General features: G+C 42.4%; 1 protein-coding gene across 5 annotated transcripts in view; it reads right to left on the bottom strand.

Moving 5' to 3' along the window:
* Positions 1-21,966, bottom strand: part of TIAM1 (TIAM Rac1 associated GEF 1) — a 222,193-nt gene that overhangs the window by 9,999 nt on the left and 190,228 nt on the right. For all 5 annotated transcript variants that reach the window (XM_009451179.5, XM_063803682.1, XM_054675302.2 and 2 more), the window contains 6 exons: positions 18,482-18,590; positions 12,917-13,096; positions 12,710-12,828; positions 7,519-7,627; positions 2,476-2,534; positions 1,799-1,901 (listed from right to left, as the gene is read on the bottom strand). In XM_009451179.5, the coding sequence (XP_009449454.2) occupies positions 1,799-1,901; positions 2,476-2,534; positions 7,519-7,627; positions 12,710-12,828; positions 12,917-13,096; positions 18,482-18,590 (679 nt within the window). The remainder of the gene's footprint in view (positions 1-1,798; positions 1,902-2,475; positions 2,535-7,518; positions 7,628-12,709; positions 12,829-12,916; positions 13,097-18,481; positions 18,591-21,966) is intronic.

Here is a 21,966-nt window from a genome sequence, read left to right on the forward strand (position 1 = left end):
ATTTGAAGCTTTTATGTGTTTACTCCTCAACGCAGGCGAAATTCCTGGCTTAGAAGCTGTCAGTCTGCTACAGAAATAAACTTTCCCATTTGTAAACCTGGCATGAGGAAACAAAGGAACTAGATAATTCATAACCTATGATTCTAAGTAAGACTTTAGTATTTAAGTGCTCAAACCTCAAAATGCTATGTATTGCTGCCCTAGACTCACAACTTACAGGTGCCTGCAAATTCATGTATAAATCAATTTTGCAAATCACATCATAAGTAAAAGGGCATCCGGCAAATCTCTACTGGAAGCTTAGAGAGAAACCTTCTAAAACAAATAATCATTCCAAATATATTTGCCCTACATGGTTTTTGCATTTGAGTTTTCCTACTGTAAGGCAGAAAAACTGTGAAGGAAGAGATGCCTCATTTAATTTGGAAGAGTAACTCAAAGTGTGCGAAATATGGCAAGAGGGTTCTCCTCATGACGTTGGACTAGGGTGGGTTGGTTTTCTGAGGATCAGATCCAGTTTTACTGCTTATGACAAGTGGAAACAAGGAGAGGCTAAAAAACAGAAATTGGATAGTAGGAACTTAATGTTCATCTTAGATGCCAAAAGCATAAAATAGAAATTCACTTGATCATGCACCTGCAGGTCTCTACCGCCAAGGCTTTTCTTTACCAAAGCTGCACCTGCTGTCCAAGTGGGACAGGGAACAGATGTGGCTAAAGAGTTTCCATTTGACTCTCCAGAGATGCTCATTCCAGGATGTGCCTGGGAGAGCCACACAGTCCATTCCTCCTCTTGAGAACTTGGCTTCAAATTAGGCCCAGGATGGGGAGCTTCTGGGTCACAGAAATATCACTTTTCTTAGTCAGCACCCTGCTACTCATGTGTTTCAAGCATCGTCTAATTATATTATCAAGTATACTTATAGCTACCCAACAACTCACTTCACTGCTATGTGGATCACAGAAAAACAATCAACATTTCAGGTTGGGCATGGCAGCTCACGTCTGTAATCCCAGCACTTTGGGAGGCCAAGGCGGGAGGCTTGCTTGAGCCCAGGAGTTCAAGCCTAGCCTGGGCAAAATAGCAAAACCCTATTTCTACAAAATATTTAAAAAATTAGCTGGGTGTGCTGGCACATGCCTGTAGTCCCAGGTACTTGGAAAGGATAGCTTGAGCCTAGAAATTTGAGGCTACAGTGAGCTATGATAGCACCACTGCTCTCCAGCCTGAGCAATGGAATGAGACCCCATCTTTAAAAAAAATTAAAATAAATGTAAAAAAGAATCAACATTTTAAAAGCCTTCACACTAATAGCAAAGATAAAGATTTGTAATACTTTAGGGAAAAAACATGTGTAGTCGATGCTTTTTAGTGCTTTTGGTGGTATTTTTGGATCTCTCAGTTGAAAGGCAAGTGAGTAGTTTACGTGGGCTTTGTTTGCTCAGTCTCAAGGATTCTTTCAAGAAGCACAGGCTCACTGTACTCAGATGGTAGTCACTATAGTATTAATCTATAGAATAGAATAACTAGAATCTTTTCCAGGAATTTTGAAGACATTACACATCCATTCACTCAGTTCATTCATTCATTTGGTTCATTCATTCATTCATTCAATATTTAATCAATGGCTGGGTAAATAAGAGGCAATAGAGAGACCGAGAGACAAGAGAGTTAAGCATAGGAAAAAAAAAAAAAAAGACGGTAGAAGAGTTAGACCAGGAGTGTGGATTCAAACAAATAATTCCTACACACATCAGAAATATGTGTGTGAAATACCCAGCACAGGTGAGAGTTTACCTGCACTCGCCAAAGCTCGAACCTGCAGCGCTTCCGTGGGGATCATGTGTCGAAATCTGAAGGGGTCCCAGTCCTCATAAATGGAAAGCCTGTGCGATCCTACCTGCAGAGGAGAAGGAACCAGCTACATAAGAAGAATCTAACCTGCCCCGGACCAGTTCCCTGCATTTTCTAAACCAGCGACAGACTCTCACGCAGTAACTCCAGGCGTGCCCAAAGGATCTTCACCCCCATGAGCTCCTGTCCATCCAGCAGGAAGTGAGAGGCTGCGTGATAAATACGTTGAGGGGAGGGTGTGCAAAGAAGTTTGCTAAGCAAATGCGGTGAAGAGAGACACACAGAGAAGAGGAGAAAAGGGATCCCAAAAGAAGAACAGGGGCAACAGAGAAGGGGAAGAGTAGCGTTAGGAAGGTTCTGGGCCATGGCAGACCCAATCACCAATTGAGTCCAGTTGGTTCCAATTCACAAAAATGAGACCAATTCATGTTTGTGCTCTAAACATAAGCCTGCCTGAAAAGATGGCAGAATGGGTGATCTCAAGCATCCTTAGCAACGCTTAAGAAAGAAAAAAGATCATAAAAAGGCTCATACTGACAAAATGGTAGAATTATGCAGACATAACTGATAAGCAGATAGAGAAATAGTTTCAAACCACGGGGTGACATAAGATGTCTTACAAGTTTCTTCTTCTGTTTGGAACCATCTTTATACACAAGGACCACAGCAGTTTTGAAGACTGGAAAAAATAAAATAAAGACAGTTATGGTATGTCATGTGTAGGGTTTTCCCCTTGACATCACCAACTTGTGGTAATAAACACTACAGTTATGAAGAGGACGTTGCGATCCCAGTTAACTGACTCCCACCCACCTTCCATTCATTCATCACATCTGTGAAAATCAAAAGCCTATTGAGACACAAGTTTCCAGGTTCAAAATAAACATAGAAAGCCTACATAAATGGAATTAACCTATGGCCCAAAAAACTTTTGCGTAAAATATGTTAGGTATGATACCATTTCAAGGTTAAAACTTCAGCTGATACATATTCAACAAAAATGTACTAATTCAGTAGATGGAGGAATAATATAAACGTCTTTCACAATAACAATGCAATTGCTGAAGATGATTTACATTTATGTAAATTAAGGTAATAGTGCACATAGACAGTGATAATTTAGGAAATATAACTCATCTTTTGACCTAAAGAAACAAAAATGAGTTTATGAAATGGAATTCAACTGTATGTCTTCCAGAATGACTGAATCAGAGTAAGCTCTCTAGGAGTGGTAAACATGTAGTTTCATTCTTATATTCTTTCGGGGGTGGGGAGATACAATGGAGTTATGCATAATCTTCCAGAGAATTCGTTAAGCAATGCCAAGCACATTTAACCTGCAGTGATTCTGATTCTTCCTAGAAGGGTAAGTAGAGTTGGCACCCAGAAGGAATAGAAGGGTGACTGACTCCTGCCTGTCCTTTGTTCTCTGTGTCAGCGTCTCTGCTATGGTCCAAATGTTTGTGTTTCCCCAAAATTCATACCTTGAAACTAGTCACCCTTGTGATGGTTTCAGGAGGTGGGCCTTTGAGAAGTGATCAGGCCCTGAGGACTCTGTCCTCATGAATGGGATGAGTGTCCTTATAAAAGAGACTTGAGAGAGATGCCTTGACCCTTTCGCCATATGAAGCCACAGCTAGGAAGTAGGAGAAAGCAGGATCTTGGACTTCCAGCCTCCACAACTGTGAGAAATAAATCTCTGTTGTTTGGAAGCTGGCCACTTTATGGTATTTTGTTATAGCAGCCCAAATGGACTAAGATAGTCTCCATTATCCCTTCATACTGACCCCAAGGAATAGCCCAGTCACACAGCAGCTGAAGGAGGCACAGCCTTGTACACCAGACACAGAATTACAAAAGGAACAAACATTCAGAGAATTCTTAGGGATGGGCCACCAGGCTCACAGGCCCTTTGGAGGCCAACCGGAAGTATCTGGTTCAATTTCTATCCTACGTAGGGCAGGTCGGTCTTGTCTCCTCTTTGTGTAAGATCACGCTAATCTCCACTGCAGGGAAATAAGCCCTGAGATGCAAAGAAACTGACTCCAGCCACTCGGTCTAGACTGCCCATAGCCCTTCACACCTCACAGCATCTGACCCCTCAAGGTTCCCAGAGCACAGACTGGCAGGTTCCCCTCAAAGGTTCACACTGACCCGAGGAGGCCACACCAGCTCTTCACAGCAGCTGAGCACAAGCAACCTGAGAAGGCCTTTTATTCCCACTATGAAGCCTTCAGAAATCACAGAGGCTGGGACAGCTAGGTCCTCTTAGACATGAAAGAGCTCTACCCCAATGACTCTAATCTCAGAAGCGTCACCATGCCACTGGGACCACAGCTCAATGCTATGATTCCCTCGATTTCCCTTAATCTTAACCATTGTGGATCACAGCAAGAGGGCCAGAGAGTGAGCTTCAGCCTGGCACCGGGACCTCAGCCTCTCCCTTAAACTTTCCCTAATCCTCGGAGCTAGTGTCACTCAACTGACTCCACAGTGTTGCCTGATCCCTTCAGACATGGCCTTGATGATCTCCAAAACTCATGCTACCTTTGCCAGCCTAAAGCATCCGCTGTGTGCCCCAAAAGGTGAATGTCAAATACCCTTCAAGGCAGAAGCCTATTTCTATTTTTGTTTGTTTCTGTTTAAGGCAACGATCACCAACATTTGGTACACATGAGCCATCCTGTGAAACATCAAGGCGCTTCGTTGGCAGCAAGTCAACTTCGGTTTCAGAAGAAAGCTGCACTATTTCCTGAGGTTAGAGGTTTAAACCAAAACAAGATGACAACCACATTTTAACCCCAAATCTGCCGACTGAGGGTAACCATGATCCTTCCTTCACAGCACCTCTTCCTTATTTCAACTCCTTGCTCAGCCTTTCTGCTAGTTCTGCCTTGCTATTTACACCCAAACCATCAAACTTGTCTCTTTAACGACTGGGAATCCACAGAAGCTCATCATGACTACAGCCTTTGTTCATAATCCCAATTTTAATCCTTCCCCTTCTCTTTCCTATTACTCTGGAGAGGATTCTGAATAATGATAAACACGTCTTGTATCTCAGAGCCTTCAGTTTTTCTCTTATGAACTACAGCCCCTATTGAGTTTGCTGACAGTGTGATGCCCTGAAGCTGGAGTATGCAGTCTCCATTTACACCAGGGACAGGTGCTGTGGGCCCGCCTTCCTGGAGGCAGCACCCACACCGACTTCTCATAAACAGCCCAGGAGGCAGGGAACAGAGTAATGCAGAGTCCACTATCGGAGCCTGTGCAGAAAGTGGCACCTAAATCCCCAACCTCAAAACCAGCATTTTCCTGAATCACTTACACCATGGGTTGGCAAACAAGGGCCCTCAGGCCAGACCCAGGCCTGCTGCCGCCTGTGTGGTGCAGCTGCTGATCCAGCCATCTCATTCATTTACACGTTATCTATGGCTGCTTCTGGCTCCAATGGCAAAGCATGTGGCCTCTTGGCCCAAAGCCTAAAATGTACTACGTAGCCTTTAACAGAAAAGAGGGTCGGGCGCGGTGGCTCACACCTGTAATCCCAGCACTTTGGGAGGCCGAGGCGGGCAGATCACAAGGTCAAGAGATTGAGACCATCCTGGCCAACATGGTGAAACTCCGTCTCTACTAAAAACACAAAAATTAGCTGGGCATGGTGGTGCGTGCCTGTAGTCCCAGCTACTCGGGAGGCTGAGACAGGACAATCGCTTGAACCTGGGAGGCAGAGGTTGCAGTGAGCCGAGAAGGCACCATTGCACTCCAGCCTGGCAACAGAGCGAGACTCCGTCCCCCCAAAAAAACCAAAAAAAAAACAAAACAAAACAGAAAAGAGTTTGCCAGCCTATTTTCTCCTACTTAAATTATTTTCTTATTCTAAATCTCTTGATTTCTAACTACAGTGAATCTGTAAAACTGAGGGCAAAGCCATGAAAAATCTAAATGTTGACCTCTATGACTGCTAGTCTGTAGTCCCACATCACTGTGTGGGTCATTTACATCAATATCCTGCATCCCATGAATGACCCATTAAGCAGCATCCAGGAGATCCCAGACTCCTCCAAGAAGAAATCACTATAGAAGAAACACAAGTGGTGATGTTGAAAAGAAAGCAAATACTACTTTCCCCCTCCCCCAAAACACCTACCCCATCAAAAACTAACAACTTGTTAAAATACCCCCAATATTCCTTTGAATGGCCTATTTAGTCACATGCTTTCTCTGCACTTACATTTGTTTTGTTTTGTTTTTTTGAGACAGTCTTGCTCTGTCACCCAGGCTGGAGTCCAGCGGAACGATCTCAGCTCACTACAACCTCTGCCTCCTGGGTTCAAGCGATTCTCCTGCCTTAGCCTCCCAAGTAGCTGGGATTACAGGCACCTGCCACCACATCCAGCTAATTTTTGTATTTTTAGTAAGGACGGGGTTTCACCATATTAGCCAGGCTAGTCTTGAACTCCTGACCTCAAGTGATCCGTCCACCTTGGCCTCCCAAAGTGCTGGGATTACAAGTGTGAGCCACCACACCCCTGGCCTCCTTTGTTATTTTTAATGAAATGACATCAACAGCTACAGGGGCTCTTTGGAAATTTTGGGAGTATCAGTAACTTTTCAATGAAGGCTAAGTTATTGAAATACAAAGTCCAATGGATCTTTGCATTAAATACTTTGATTTTAAAATCACTAGGGCATTCCATTTGGGGATACTTTGTTCACATCATGGAGGAGAAAAAAAGTTTAGTTAAGAAGAAGAAAGCAACCTCCGTTCCCAGCAAGCCCACAAAAATAATATAAGGCAAGAGAATAAGCCAGATTTCCATTATATTATGTTCCTACCCATGAGTCTTTTAGCAAGAGGCTAGGACAAAACGCAACCTAAAACAAAAGCATGGAGTGTTGATAGTTTTATATTCATGAACAACACAGCAATATGCCAATAAGCATTTACATTGCAACAACAAGCTATGTTTCCTAAATTATATGCTAACCCATGTTTTTTCTCTCTCTCAAAAAGCATATTACAATACAATCACATGAGATCTCTAATTGCAGCAACTGCATCCATCTAAACTGGTTTATTAAAAAATAAGTCATTCGCAAACATCTCTAATTTCACTAGTATTGAGTGGCAATGCGATTGGGATGCACCTCACAGCTGATCCAGGCACTCCAGAGTTGCCACAACAGCTTAGCTGAGAACCAGCATCCTAAATCCTGGTCTTAAGACCAAACAGCAACAAAGTCAGGAAGCAAATAAAAGATCTAGGACTGGGGGGGTCTCAGAAACAGAGGCCATTTTGTCTTGATTTTTCACTTTATTTTTCCTTGGTTTATAATTAACCCATTATTTTGAAAAGACACGCAGAGCAGCAGCCAAAAAAAAAAAAAAAAATTCTTTTCCTGCCTCTGTGTTTATGTCTGGGATAGACTTGGGCACAGCCATTTCCGCCCACCCATGTGGCTGAGTGACCACATAGGGCAATTTAACTCGAAGGTTTCATTTAGTGTTTGTGAGATGTTGGTGGCTACGGCAGGAAGACCGATTCAAGTAACTGCAATTAACTTTATTTTTAATCAATTGGGTCTTGAAAAAGAAATGTTCTTGTTTTGAAAAATAAGCTAGACTTTCCCCCTCCATAAAATGCTTTTCTGATACACACCGAATGCTGCCAACTCTGGTTCCTTTTTCCACTTGCCTAGCGAGGCCGGCGGGTTCAGCCAGATCACGGTGGTGTGCAAAAGCAGGTCTCCCATGCTCAGATCTGCAACCTGAAAGCCAGAGACGTGACAAAGCTTACTGGGTGGTGTTATCAATACTCAGATTTTCATGATGTTTGAAAATTCAGCATGCTGATATTAATTTTACTTCAAGATAATACTGCTCCTAAAAACATTTGCTTAAATATGTGAGATAATGCTGAGTTAAACTGCTGGATTTAGCCATTCCACAATGTAACATATCAAAACATCATGTTGTACACCATAAATATATAAAATTTTTACTTGTCAATTTCATGTTTTTGAGAAAAGAAATCGCACCAAAATGACAGACTACATTTTTAAAAAATATTTTCGATTTGTGACTGTCTCAATAAACACCACCTCCCATCAAAACAGGCTGAAGATACAATATCCAGTTAACCTTCCCAATGGGAAATAATAGTATCATTACATTCTAGCCAAGTTTGAGCTAGGAACAATACAATGAAATTTTAACGAAAAAAAAAAATCCTTTAATTCATATGAAATCTCCTAATTGAAAAATAAATCCTCTCCATTCCCAAGGAAACACATGGAATACAGGGGAGAGAAACGGCTCATTTTTTTTTCCCCATTTATTCCATGCTTGTCTACTAGAATTTCAGAAAAGGGTGGCAAATAGGTACAAACTGGGGCTCTGAAATTCACATGCAGTTAGTCTGTCAAAACTGATCTACAAAACTGGAGATGTTTTGTGTTCAGAGACAGTTTCCCAAGGAGATGCTAATGGCCGTCCATGACAAAGATCCACCCCCAGATAACTGCAGACATTTCCACCAGTGAGTATCCACTTTTGGGAAGTGTAAGCAAATTATTTCTTCTTCCAATCCATTTCAAAGACGACTTTATTTCACTTTAGATGAGGGAGAGAGAAGCCAATAAAGAGTTTGAAAATTCCTCTATTGGCACAGGCAGCGTGAATGCTGGAATCCCAAGGGACCATGAGGTTTAGTCGCTCACCCCCAGCGGTCACATGCTAAACTGTCTCAGACAGACAAGTGCTGGTTGCAGAGCCATCTAGACACGATGATCCAGAGAGTCTGATGCAAGTTCAATGTCTATGCCTCACAACAGTCCCGTCTGCTTTTCTCACTGGAGTCACTGACCTCCTTCCAAATCTAGCTGGGTTTCCTATACAGCAGCAACCTGGCAACCCTCCACTGAACGCAGTGCAGTTGGGATTGCCCTTCTCGAGCCACCAAAACAGGCTACCGTGCTGAGATGTGGCTCCATCAGTACAGGATACAGAGGTATTGTTGCCTCCCTTGATTGAAATTATTATAATCATCACTGTCATTATTACTGAGCTATAGTACCATTAGTACAACCAAGGGTTAAAATAATTTTTAAGCAGCCACATTATTTTGTCTATAGATATTAAGTAACTCATCAACCAAACTCCCAGGATATGATCAGCCAAGGTAATGACATAGTCTCCACTACCTATCCCCCGAAGACCCACATAGAAGAGGAGGAGTTATATACAAAAGACAAATTCCCAGAGGTCACAGCCCCTGGGAGTACGTCTTTAAAAGTGATTAAAGGCCAACATGGTAGACTGTCCAAACTCTACTTCCTCCAACAGAATTACATTATCTGCACCTTCTGCCATGTGATTTTCCAGCACCTCCCACTAGACTAGGCAGGGTACACACATCGCTGCCCAGATGACTTTGGGTGTAGGCATGTGACTTAGAGCCCACCTTCCAGCCATGGGAAGGACTTGCCCAAGACAGCCATTGCTGCTTCAGCCTGGATCCTGGAAGGAAGAGACAACGAGCACACCAGAACCTTCAGAACTGGAGCTAACCAAGAGAAACCAAACCTTGGTTGACCTACAAAGCCACATACGAGATAAATATCTGTTGTAGAGAACCACTGAGATTTCCAGTTATTTGTTACACAACTGAAAATGGGCTGATGCTGTTCCTGTGCACAGGGTTTTTCTCTGGACAAGCTTCCCAGGGCAAGTGGACTAGGGGATCAGGGTGCTCCCTCTGGCCACAGCCTCTCTCTGGGGCTTCCACTGGTTCCCTTCTGAATCCTCCTCCCAACCCCAAGAGAGAGTTCTGCTGGGAGGCCTCCACCTTACTAAGGACTGGGATGCCCGACTGAGTCAGCATTTTTAAGGACTTCTTTTAAGGGGAAATGCCCTCTTGCATTCTTCTTCCTCCTAGTTAAGCAAAAGGGATTTCTTAGCCTAACTCCCCAGAGTTTTACATGGGGGTAGGAGGTTGAAGGCCCAGTTTCATCAAAAAGCTGTTTCTTTGCCAGCTTTGTTCTCTGTGAACCTATTTGCCTTCAGAGATATCTTAAGGAATGTTGGTTGAAGACACAATTCAGGTACCTTGTGTTCCTAGAATGTTACCATTTCACAATAAACCTGCTGTTACCAGCAGATACTGATAAATGTTCCTATTCCTCTTTACAAACTTCATCAATCCATTCTAAGCTGTTACTTCACATTGCCACTAAGAGGGAACCACAAGGATCAGGAATTCAGGAATTACTTTTGTGAAAATCTGAATATAATTTGGGTACCTCCACAATCACCCGCCTGAGTCTCCATAATTCTTCCAATATACTGCTGAGAGCAGTGGAACAGAATTGTCATTGATCTTGGCATAGACCATCCTATTTCCCAAGACTCATTCTCCCTAGGGTTTTGTTCTTATGGCATTGAGGCTGCTGCATCCTTTCCAGTTTAAAGGCCATTCTCCTCAATGGAAGAAAAAGAGATGAAATGGGGCTTAAGACTTGAGTAAAACCAACTGCCTTTGAGTAATTGATTCCCACTGGGGGTCTATTTCCTGCTCGTTTATCTTATCCTTCCACAACAATATCTTCTCTTGCTCTCTTTGGCATCTTTTCCAAGCCAGAAATTCTCTGGGCTTTGCACCTCCTGGTAAAAGTAGGATTTTCCTCCTCTTCAGTCCTGGTACTCAGCCAGTGTCCCTCCTTCCATCTTTTGCACATTTCTTTTTACAATCTCAGCCCACAAAAAATACTTTGTATAGCACTATATCACTTTGTTCCTCACTGGAAAGATTTCTTACATATCAGAATTTCATTTTAAAGGACTTCCAGGTTCACTGAAGCCATATTCCCTTTTATAGTCTCTGACTTCTGATCATATTCCTCTTTTTTCCCTAAATTCTTTGCAACCCAGTATCCATTTCGCCTTCTAATCTTTAGCATCATGGTCATTTGCTCCTAAGGTCATTACAATCTAATAATTAATTTGGCATATTAAGAAAATGTAATATGACGTAATGAAAATGTTCATTTCCATGGCCCCGTAAAATGCACTTCTGTCAGAATGAAATAAACCAAAGGATGGGAGGGCTTCTTATAATGAAAAAAAGTTTACGGTATTATTCATATTAGTCAATAACAAAAAGCATTAAAATTCTGTGATCAACATAAAATCAAGGTATAAAATTACCTTCAAGAGATAACTAAACATATACATAGATATTAAGTTAAAACAATCAAAATCAACACCAAAATATGGTAAGTTCTATGTCTTGAAACCATAGTTTTCTTCTTGCCTTTTTCTGTATTTTGCCCTCTTCTTTAATAAGCATAATTTTTTCTTCTTATAAAGTTTTATAAGAAAGTGAGAGCTAAGTCCAGGGTGGCAACCTTCATCTTTTCTATACTCTGATAGATTAAATTATCTGCCAAGTAGTCTCAGAACATTCTCATGCTCTGCTTGTAATGTTATGTAAAAACAAAATTGTGTTGCAGTTGAAAACTACATATCCTCTACAGCAGACCTTCCTGGGCTATCAGATCCTGACTGTACACTGTCTTTGAGAGCCTGTGCGATTCTTTGTAAGGTGTAGGTAACAGACAGATGTGTAAATTCTGTCCAGTCTGATACTGGCCTAGCTGATTTCCTCCAGCTGTGGAAAAACCAGTTTGTCTCATTTACAATTCACCTCAACATTTCTTCACTCCATATGTAAACTTCTGTGATTGTGATTTTTCCAATGAACCTTTACAACACCTGCCTGGGTCCTTCACATCTTATGAGTAAAGTAAGTTATGAGAGGTCATAATTTTACCTCTTTCAGAAAATTATCCTTTAACAGCCTGAAAACTTGTTTTGTTTCATTAAGGACAAAAAAATGAGCCTGGATAATGGCCTTTAGTATCTCTGGAGATAAGGTGCTTTCTCTAGCCTACACTAAACAACCAAACTTTGCCCCACCCACACTGCTTTTAACCCTGCTGCTAGTCACAGCAAGAGTGTTTTTCCTCTAGGTTCCTTCCCACATTTTCTCTTTTTTAAGGTGGAAAGAAAAACTGAGTCTAATCTCTAGTTGAATTTGAGCATACAGAGGCATTGATGAATGTTACTATATATCATATCCCTATGATTCCTCTAAGTATTATCGGCATTTTGTAATTGAAAAATAATAATTGTATGTATTCAGGGGTACACAGTGATGCTTTGATATATGTACTGTATAACCCATCAGATCAGAGCAATTAACTTATCCATCATCTCAAACATCTACCACTCCTCTGTGTTGGCAACATACTTTTATTCAGGTAAGTGCTTGTTAATGACTCAGGCACAACTTTTAGCTCACCTTAAGTCTTTCTCAGGTGCATCTGTTCCTGCCACTGCTCTTCTAAGTAGGTTTTTGGGTAGATTTAACTGATTCAGAGTCATTTGAAATTTTAATTCCTTTGACAACTATGTTTTGGGCACCCACTATGTGCCTGGTGTCATTCTAATCTCTGGAGGTAGAGCCTTGGACTTCCATGACACTTCTAGAAACAGCCCAGATGGTGGTAATGGAAGTTCACTTTCACACTTAACACAGAATAAAGCCAGAGATCCCCAGGGTGAGGAGCTGAACATCAGGAAAACATTTCCTACAGGAAGAAATAGTCTAGCTGAGGAAGAAAATTCACATTGCAGCCTTGGATAAAGCACAGATGTTCCACTAAGAAAAACAACAGCATCCTAACTATTTTACTTACAAGTAACACCTTTTAAAAAAATAAATAAATAAATAAAAGCAAACTCAGACTCGGCTTTCCTGACAGATGTCCTGAGAAGATGGGGACCCTCACCTCTTTTTTCTCACCAGTCTGTTCAGCAATCAGCTGGTCAAACACAGCCCCAAACTCTTCATGGATTTTCTGCATCTCATTGATGTGACTGGCAACCTTGTTCATGGTCTTGATGGCCACTGGAAGAAAACAGGTCGTGAAATGGGAGGCTATTTAGAGACCCTCATGGAGACTCAGGCCTGCCGGGGGTCCCGGGCTGAGGCCTACCGTCCAGGTGGTAGTGCTCCTCGCTCTCCACATCGGTCAGGGCGAACAGCTCCCTGAGCAGAAGTGGGTACTTGAGGATCCTCTGGATGGGCTTGATGAGGTACGACTCCAGCGTGGATGAGTGCTGCTGCTTCGGGTTCTGGGCATCCAAGAACGCCTTGAAAGCCGTGTCTGTCTTGGCTGGCAGGGTTTAAACACAGGTCATGGGGGTGGAACACCCACGTGACTCCCTTCCCACAATTTCCCTCCCTTCCTCAGTGACTCCAAGGTGCCTTTTTGCAGGACTGAGCAGAGAGTGGGTGGCAGGAAGAGGGACAGGTAGGGGAGGGGGCAGTCAGGGAGACCACAGGCAGTCAGATCTATGTATTTATGTGTTGGGGGTGGGGTGGGGAGAAGCCTGATGAGTTAAAGGATGACAGAGTGTAGACTGCAGACACCCGGATTTCCAGCGGCTGCTCTTTATCCTCCTCCTATTACACATGTTTTTTTATCCTGATGTTTTGACACCTGGGGCCTTACTGTCCATGGGGAGACTGCCCCGCCCACGCTGGCCAGTTCCTGGAGATAGTAAAAGACTTGCCAGGAAATGTGCCTTTTATAGAGTCCCCACACACTGCCACCTCCTGTCTGAGGCTCTTACACCCTGGGCCACCATTCCCCTGTCCTAATCATCTCAGGGTGGGGAGCACACATCTCAGCTTCAAGTGCACCACAGAGCCCGGCCTCCCCAGTTCCTTCCCTCAGAAACCCCAAGAAAGGCTCTTGGCCACATTTTCCCATCGCTCCCTCTGCCTCCTGACTGACACTGCATGTCCTCATCTGGCCCGCATGGCATGGGGTGCCCCTGCCTCTTGGGAACTGTGAGTGACAAACTAGTAATCATCCATCCCCTGAGCAGTTGGCCCTGTCATCCCAAAATAATGATAAACCTACATTCTGAACACTCCTTACCCTGGTTTTCCTAATCTTTCAAGCATTTCACTGCTGGAAAAACCTCTTTTGAAAAAGGCAAGCATGCCGTGCACAGTGGCTCATGAATGTAATCCTAGCAGTTTGGGAGGCAGAGGCGAGCGGATCACTTGAGGTCAGGAGTTTGAAACCAGCCTGGCCAACCTGCTAAAATCTCATCTCTACTAAAAATACAAAAAAAAAAAAAAAAAAAAAAAAAAGCCAGGCTGGTGGCAGGCGCCCATAATCCCAGCTACTCAGGAGGTGGAGGCAGGAGAATCACTTGAACCCGGGAGGCGGAGGTTGCAGTGAGCCGAGATCGTGCCACTGCACTCCAGCCTGAGTGACAGAGGGAGACTCCATCTCAAAAAAAAAAAGAAGAAAAAGAAAAAGAAAAAAAAAAAAAGGCAAGCAGATGCAGAAGCAGCAGCATCTCGCAGTGCCAGTGAAGCAGAGCGAGGCAGGATCTCCCACAGTGATCTGCTCAAAGTTAACTCGGTGGCACCACCTGTGGGCATCTGTGGGCTCTGATCTGATGCAGCTCAGGCAGCACTTTCCTCACCAGCCTTGCCTCCTTCCTCAGTGTCCCAGCTGGTTTGGGAAGCAGCCCTGGGGAGTTGTGGGACCCCAAACAGAGGTACCTGGCAGGGGATGATAGGAAGCCGTGGCTAATGTCTTCCAGGTGCAAAGGAATGTCAGGGGAGGGCAAAATATGGGAAGAGGAAGGGACAGTGTATCCAAGCAACGTAACAGTGGACACATGCTGCCTCTGGGCTGGTGAGCACCTGGGGGTGATGGGGGCTGTGGCACGTCCAGCGTGGGCACTCTGGACGTTTCCAGTGTGGAAACTCCACACACCCCTCCCCCATACCTCGCCCAGTCACCTCTCCATTTGGCTATTCCTGAGCAGCATCCTTTATGATAAACCAGTAAATGAACACAATCAACATTGGAAAAAGCACATTCTTCACATTCATCTGGATGACTTTCCCCCATTGGAAATTCATTTCCAATGAATATTCATCTGGATGACTTTCCCCCACTGGAAATTTAACATGGCACTCCAGTGACTCGATACTTTTCATAACAGCACCTGGAATGTCACAGGAACTCAAAAATCTCTTCAATAAATAAATATCCTCTCCCCGCAAAAAACAGTGGGAGTGTATATATAATTTATATATATATACACACACACACACGTATATTTTATTAGAAAGTTTAAAATATAGAAATTTAAAAGTTTAATGATATATATATTTTATTAGAAAGCTTAAAATACAAAAATTTAAAAGTTTAGTGATATTTACAGATTTTATTAGAAAGTTTAAAATATATAAACATTAAACTTTTAAAATGTCTAATAAAAATGTCTTTCCATCCCCAGTGGTTAGGGGTATGAGCTAAGACTAAAGATGCTATAAAAGGGTATCAGAACATGATTCTTCTGTCTTTATTTTTTTTTTCTGAGACGGAGTCTCGATCTGTTGCCCAGGCTAGAGTGCGATGGCACACTGTGGATCACTGCAACCTCTACCTCCCGAATTCAAGCAATCGTCCTGCCTCAGCCTCCCCGAGTAGCTGGGACTACAGGCATGCACCATCAGGTCTGGCTAATTTTTTTTTTTTTTCGTATTTTTAGTAGAGACGGAGTTTCACCATGTTGGTCAGGTTGGTCTCGAACTCCTGACCTCAAACGATCTGCCCACCTCGGCCTCCCAAAGGGCTGGGATTATAGGTGTGAGCCACCGCACCCGGCCCTGTCTTTAATTTTAAAACACAGCAATCATGGGGGAAGACCTCATAAGACCACAATCTTGTTATCCCTTTTAAGCCCCATTAAGAGAACAGACTCCCTGGGTTGGCATCATTTCTTGTCTTTCCAAAGCACAAATTCCTGAAGAGAAAGGACACTGGGAAGAGTGGACGACTGGCCCCATGTGACAGGAGAGCTGGGCCGGGCTGGGGGCCAGCAAATGGGGAAGTGATGGATTTTGTGGGGCATCCCAAGTCTAGGGCCACATCTAGAAGGGACCTAGGAACTCTTCCCCCAACAAAATATTCTCGTCCAAAAATATGGCTGTGGGTATTTCACCCATCGACTGAATTCCATATCAGAGCAAAAGACTGCACAGTTCACAGCGCTTGGTGCAGTCCAGGAGTGTCACTCTTCCAGGCCAGCTGTGAGTCCGCGATGAACATGAACACGCACTTTGTTGTTCTCAGAGTTATCCTGACCCTCTGGGCTCATTAGACAATTAGAAAATATGGGTCGGCTGGGCACGGTGGATCACACCTGTAATCCGAGCACTCCGGGAAGCCAAGGCAGGCAGATCACCTGAGGTCAGGAGTTCAAGACCAGCCTGGCCAACATGGTGAGACCCCCGTCTCTACTAAAAATACAAAAATTAGCTGGGCATGGTGGCGTGCACCTGTAATCCCAGCTACTCAGGGGGCTGAGGCAGGATAATCACTTGAACCTGGGAGGCAGAGGTTGCAGTGAGCCGGGATCACACCACTGCACTCAAGCCTGGGTGACAGAGTGAGACTCCATCTCAGGAAAAAAAAAAAAAAAAAAAGAAAAGAAAAATATGGGTCATTCCCACTGTTTTAAGGGATAGTTTTGAAAGATAATATAATATTTTTCTTATTGAATTAAGAAAAAATCCATGGGGGCAGAATTTAATCTAATTGAGTGATTAAAAATAACACAAATTGCTCAAGGGCCGAGATGGGTATATAATTTCACTGTGGAGCAAAGCACTCTAAAATTGTTACTTTAACAATCTCATAACGATTAGCATTCAATAAAGGTTTTAAAAGAGACACACTGCACACAGAGCCATATGCCCAACACAGCACACGGGAAAGGTCAGGCAGCATGACAAGGAGAATCCCAGGTCCCCTTTTCATTTGAGGTTCCACCAGAACTCTGTTGCACAGACCACCACTACCGTTAAGACTGTTTTTATCTGGGGCAGGCTCTTTGTTACCCAGAGATCTGTATTGTGCTAATACTTCCTATAATAGGTTTTAAATTAAGTCAAGCTAGTTCTCTTTGGCAGCAAACATAAACACAACACGAGAACATTATTTACATATCCGGGGACCTGATCAGCAGCTGTTTACTTGGCAGCTACAGTGAAGTGTTAAGGAACAGCAAGCTGATTTCCAGAGATTCTTTAAAATCAAACTTTCTGTTGGTGCAACTGTTTGCCAAGAAAATGTTTCCTTAATCCTTTTACCATCAAAAACCACCATATGCTGAACTATGGCGACATAACCACTTTCTGGAGACTCTCAGAATGTTCCACCGTCTTCTCAGAGCACTTAAGGAAAAGCAGCTTGCCCATATAAAAATTCTACTTTGTCCTGCACAAAAATAACTACAAATGCAGCAATTTTCAAGGATAACTGAGACAACTTTAGAAGTGCTTTTGGGAGCTGTTATCGCACTCCCAGGAACAAAAGTAGGTGAAGGAAAGATAAAATTCCACAAAAAGGTATACGGTAAGTCCTCACTTAATGTAGTCAGTAAGTTCTTGGAAACTGCAACTTTATGCAAAATGACATACAATGAAACCAATTTTTTTCCTCATCAACATTATAACGAAATGATGTTGAACAAAATGACGTTAGTTGGGAACCTGCTGTACATCGTGTCACTTAAAAGTCACAGTTTCCAAGAACCTATCGACAACGTGAAGTGAGGACTTAGTTATGAAGTGTGGTAGGTTATAATCAAAATTAAAGAAAAACAGAAATAAAGCAGGGAATTTCTAAACCCCCTACGTTTTTACATAACTGCAAAATGACCCATCAATTCTGGCCCCAAATAGCAAGGTAAAACTTTCATTACAAGAAAATTGACAAAACCATTAATTCAAGATATTGGCCAGGTAATCCTAGCACTGTAGGAGGCTGAGGTGGGCGGATCACATGAGGTCAGGAATTCAAGACCAGCCTGGCCAACATGGTGAAACCCCATCTCTACCAAAAAATACAAAAATTAGCCAGGTGTGGTGGCAGGGGCCTGTAGTCCCAGCTACTCAGGAGGCTGAGGCAGGAGAATCGCTTGACCTGGGAGGTGGAGGTTCCAGCCCAAGTGACAGAGCAAGGCTCTGTGTCAAAAAAAAAAAAAAAAAAAAAAAAACAAGGCAGGGAGCAGTGGCTCACGCCTGTAATCCCAGCACTTTGGGAGGTCGAGGCGGGTGGATCACCTGAGGTCAGAAGTTCGAGACCAGCCTGGCCAACGTGGTGAAACCCCATCTCTGCTAAAAATACAAAAATTAGCCAGGTGTGGTGGTGCACGCCTGTAATCCCAGCTACTCGGGAGGCTGAGGCAGGAGAATCACTTGAACCTGGGAGGCAGAGGTCGCAGTGAGCCGAGATTGTGCCACTGCACTCCAGCCTGGGCAACAGAGTGAGACTCTGTCTCGAAAAAAAAAAAAATGAAAAAAAATGAATGCATTACATTGCTCAGCACCCATATCAGTGGCTTGCTGGAACATCTGGCAATCAATGACTCTTAGATTTCTGCCCAAAAGCCCCCAACCACTGTCAGCCACACAACTGACAAGCAACACACCCCCACCTCCACATCCTCAGAGGCCTTACCTTTCACCAGGACCTTGGGAACTTTTGTGTGGCTGGCGCAGAAGGCACTGTAGAGCTTGAAGCGGTCAGCGTAATACAGGAATGATCCCCCCAGAGAGAACAGCACTTTCTGGATTTGACGAGAAAAGGCACAGTTGGTTGTTTCCTTCCTCCACTGGAAATATCAGCAGGTTATGGCAGGGAGCTCACATCTGCCTGGCCCACCCCACAAATCAACATCTTCCGTGCCTGTCAGAGCCTTTCTTTGCTATCAAATGCCCTCAAATTGCCCATTACAAAGTATGTGCTTGTACAAGTTTGTGTAAAAGGTGTTGGACTTTTTGTCTTCTTAGTATTTATAGGGTAGATGTCCCTGGTTTTCCAGGTCTGTGTCTTTTAATAACCTATCCGGGCTGTTTGAATGTTGATGAGAAAGTATATACTTTGGAAAAGTCAGAAATCTCAATTCTCCCATTAGCTCCTGTTGGCAAACTAAATAAAGGCAGGAAATGCTCATACCTCCCGCCCCCGAAGCAGAAAACATGTTCCTCTGATCACTATCTTCATGCCTTCCAAAACCACCCTCTCCTCTAGCAGCTAAGAACATAAGCAATATTAAAGGAAGAAACACGCTCAACTATGGAAGTCAGGTATCATCTCCCCAGCCTCTCTGCCCTGTCCCAGTAGGATCACAACTGGGTAGAGGCCTTCTCATTAAGATTTTACTATGCCTGAGAAGATACTTTGTATCCCACACATTATATATAGAGAGATGTTATATATAAATATATAATATATAGATATATATAAATATATATTCCATAAAATATATATTTATATAATATATAAAATATATAATATATAAAAATATATAATATATAATTAATATATTATATATAATTAATATATATTATATTTAAAAATATATATATATATGGCCTCAGAAAAACACCTTCTGTGAGTTTCACACTGAAAGAGTCTTGTTTAGAGAGGGACCTTATTTAGCTTATTGAGGCTTAGAATTAAAAGGCAGGGTTCAAGCGAAGAAATAAGGTTTTGAATTTGAGTAACAAACTAGGTTGCCCAAAGTGCAATTTATCTAATGAACAATGCAGAGGATTCTGAGTCTGTCCATGACCAAAAAAAAAAAAAAAAAAAAGGTTTATTTTAAACCATACATAATTGGTAATTAGATGCCTCACTACTCTTCTTACGTGTTCTCCTTTTCCTCCTTTACTTTCCAAGCCCTCCGCAAATCTCCACCCTGGCTTGGAGGGTGTCAGCAGGAGTACCCTGGGTACTGCCATCGGACTCTGTGAGGGAGTTATCCTTGGAGCCTGATATGGTTTGGCTGTGTCCTCACTCAAATCTCACCTTGAATTGTAGCTCCCATAATCCCCATATGTTGTGAGAGGTAACTGAATAATGGAGGCAGGTTTTTCCTGTGCTGTTCTCATGATAGCGAATAAGTCTCAGGAGATCTGATGGCTTTTATAAAGGGCGGTTCCCCTGCACACGCTCTCTTGCCTGCCGCCATGTAAGATGTGACTTTGCTCCTCCTGAGGCCTCCCCAGCCATGAGGGACTGTGAATCCATTAAACCTCTTTTTCTTTACAAATTACCCAGTCTCAGGTATTTCTTCATAGCAATGTGAAAATGAACTAATACAGAGTCACACCCAAGAATTAAGCAAAAAAAGTTGTGGAAGAAAATGTGCTAAATGTAACCCCTCCCTTTAGCCATCCTAAAGCCATTCATTTATTTAACTTAATATTTACTGTTTATTTACCCTACCGTAACCACAGATGAAACACTAAGGTATTCATTTATTCCTCCCGCCTTAAAAATTGATTCTCAGGGAACACAGTGCACACAAATATGAGGGTTTATACACAAAGACTCCACTTCCCCAATGTTTCTGTTCTGTAGGACTTCAGAACGCTTCTCATAGGCTGATGTACATTGCAAATTTCCAAATGAAAATTTTATCAAAACTTATTTGACATCAGAACTAATTATTTCCTTCTGATACTACCTTGAGACTAGTGCTCTATGCAACACAGTTTGAAGATTTTAACAAGTTTTTTCTTTTTTTTTTTTTTTGTCAAATATACAATGAGGATTTTAAAAAGAGCAGCAATTGTGAAAATCAGCAGCAACAGGTTTGGGAGCAAAACTGTCTGGAAACCAACTCAGAGAGCCTGGAGAGAATCCTGCAGGCAGGCACACTGGTGTTCATGAGCCATCTCGCCTTACAGATGGAATGGAGACAATCAGATTGTGCCATAAACAGCAAAGTGAAGGTATATGAAGAGGGTCCCACTTATGTGTAATTGAGAAGAGTGATGGTTGAGTATGGAAGTACCGGTTTGGTATCCTTGATCCAAAATGCTTGGGACCAGAAGTATTTCAGATTTCATATTTTTTCATATTTGGGAATATCTGCATTATATTTACTGGTTGAGCATCAAAAATCGAAAATCCAGAATGCTCCAATGGCCATTTCCTTAGAGCATCATGTTGGCACTCAAAAAGTTTCCAATTTTAGAGCAGTTCGGATTTCAGATTTTCAGATTTGAGATGCTCCACCTGTCACTAAAAGAAGCAATGTACCAGCCTCTCCCTAGAATAACACTGCTCTCAGTACACTCAAGGCTATATCAAAGTTCTGATACCCAAAGTCTCCTTTTTGTGAATCTTTTTAGTGATTAACTGGACCCAAACTCAAAGAACCAGCCCCACAGCAAAAGACTTGTAAATGAATATAATGAATGTTAGCTACTTTAGGTTAAAACGTAGTATTTTAAAGTATGTCTATAACCATATTTTAACCAACCCTGGCCTCCAGAATATATCCATTTTTATTAAGCAGCTTTTTTGTTTATCTAACTACCAGGCCACATTATGTGTTCTACTGTGCAAATTATTAATTTATTAATTTAGAAAACAGGTATCACTACAATGAACCTAACTTATTTCAAATGAAGAGCATAACCACCAACAAGCAATTTTTGAACACAAAAATGAACTATATGGAGTATTTAGGGTGAAAGATATATTATTGTGCCTACAACTTTCTCTTAAATGATTTTGGAAGAAAATATTTTATATGTACACATAGACACACCATACATGCATAATGTACACACATGCACATATAGATACATATACACATAGGAGACAGGGAGGGAAAGAAAGAATAAAGCAAATGTAGCCCAATGCTACCATTTGGGGAATCTAGATGAAGGGTATTCAGGAATTCTTTGCACTATTCTTGTAACTTTTCTGTAAGTCTGAAATTATACCCAAACAAAAATGAACACCTATAATATATACATATATATTCACATACTTATGTGTGTTTGTGTGTAATTCTTAGTAGCTCCTGTTGCAGAGAGGCAAAGTAAAGAGACAACACATACACAAAAAAACATATATTGAGGTAGAATATCGAGGTGAGGCAGTCTTTACCCCGGCTCCAAAACTTGTACCCTAACATTACACAG

Source organism: Pan troglodytes, chromosome 22, assembly GCF_028858775.2.
Source record: "Pan troglodytes isolate AG18354 chromosome 22, NHGRI_mPanTro3-v2.0_pri, whole genome shotgun sequence".
NCBI lineage: Eukaryota > Metazoa > Chordata > Mammalia > Primates > Hominidae > Pan > Pan troglodytes.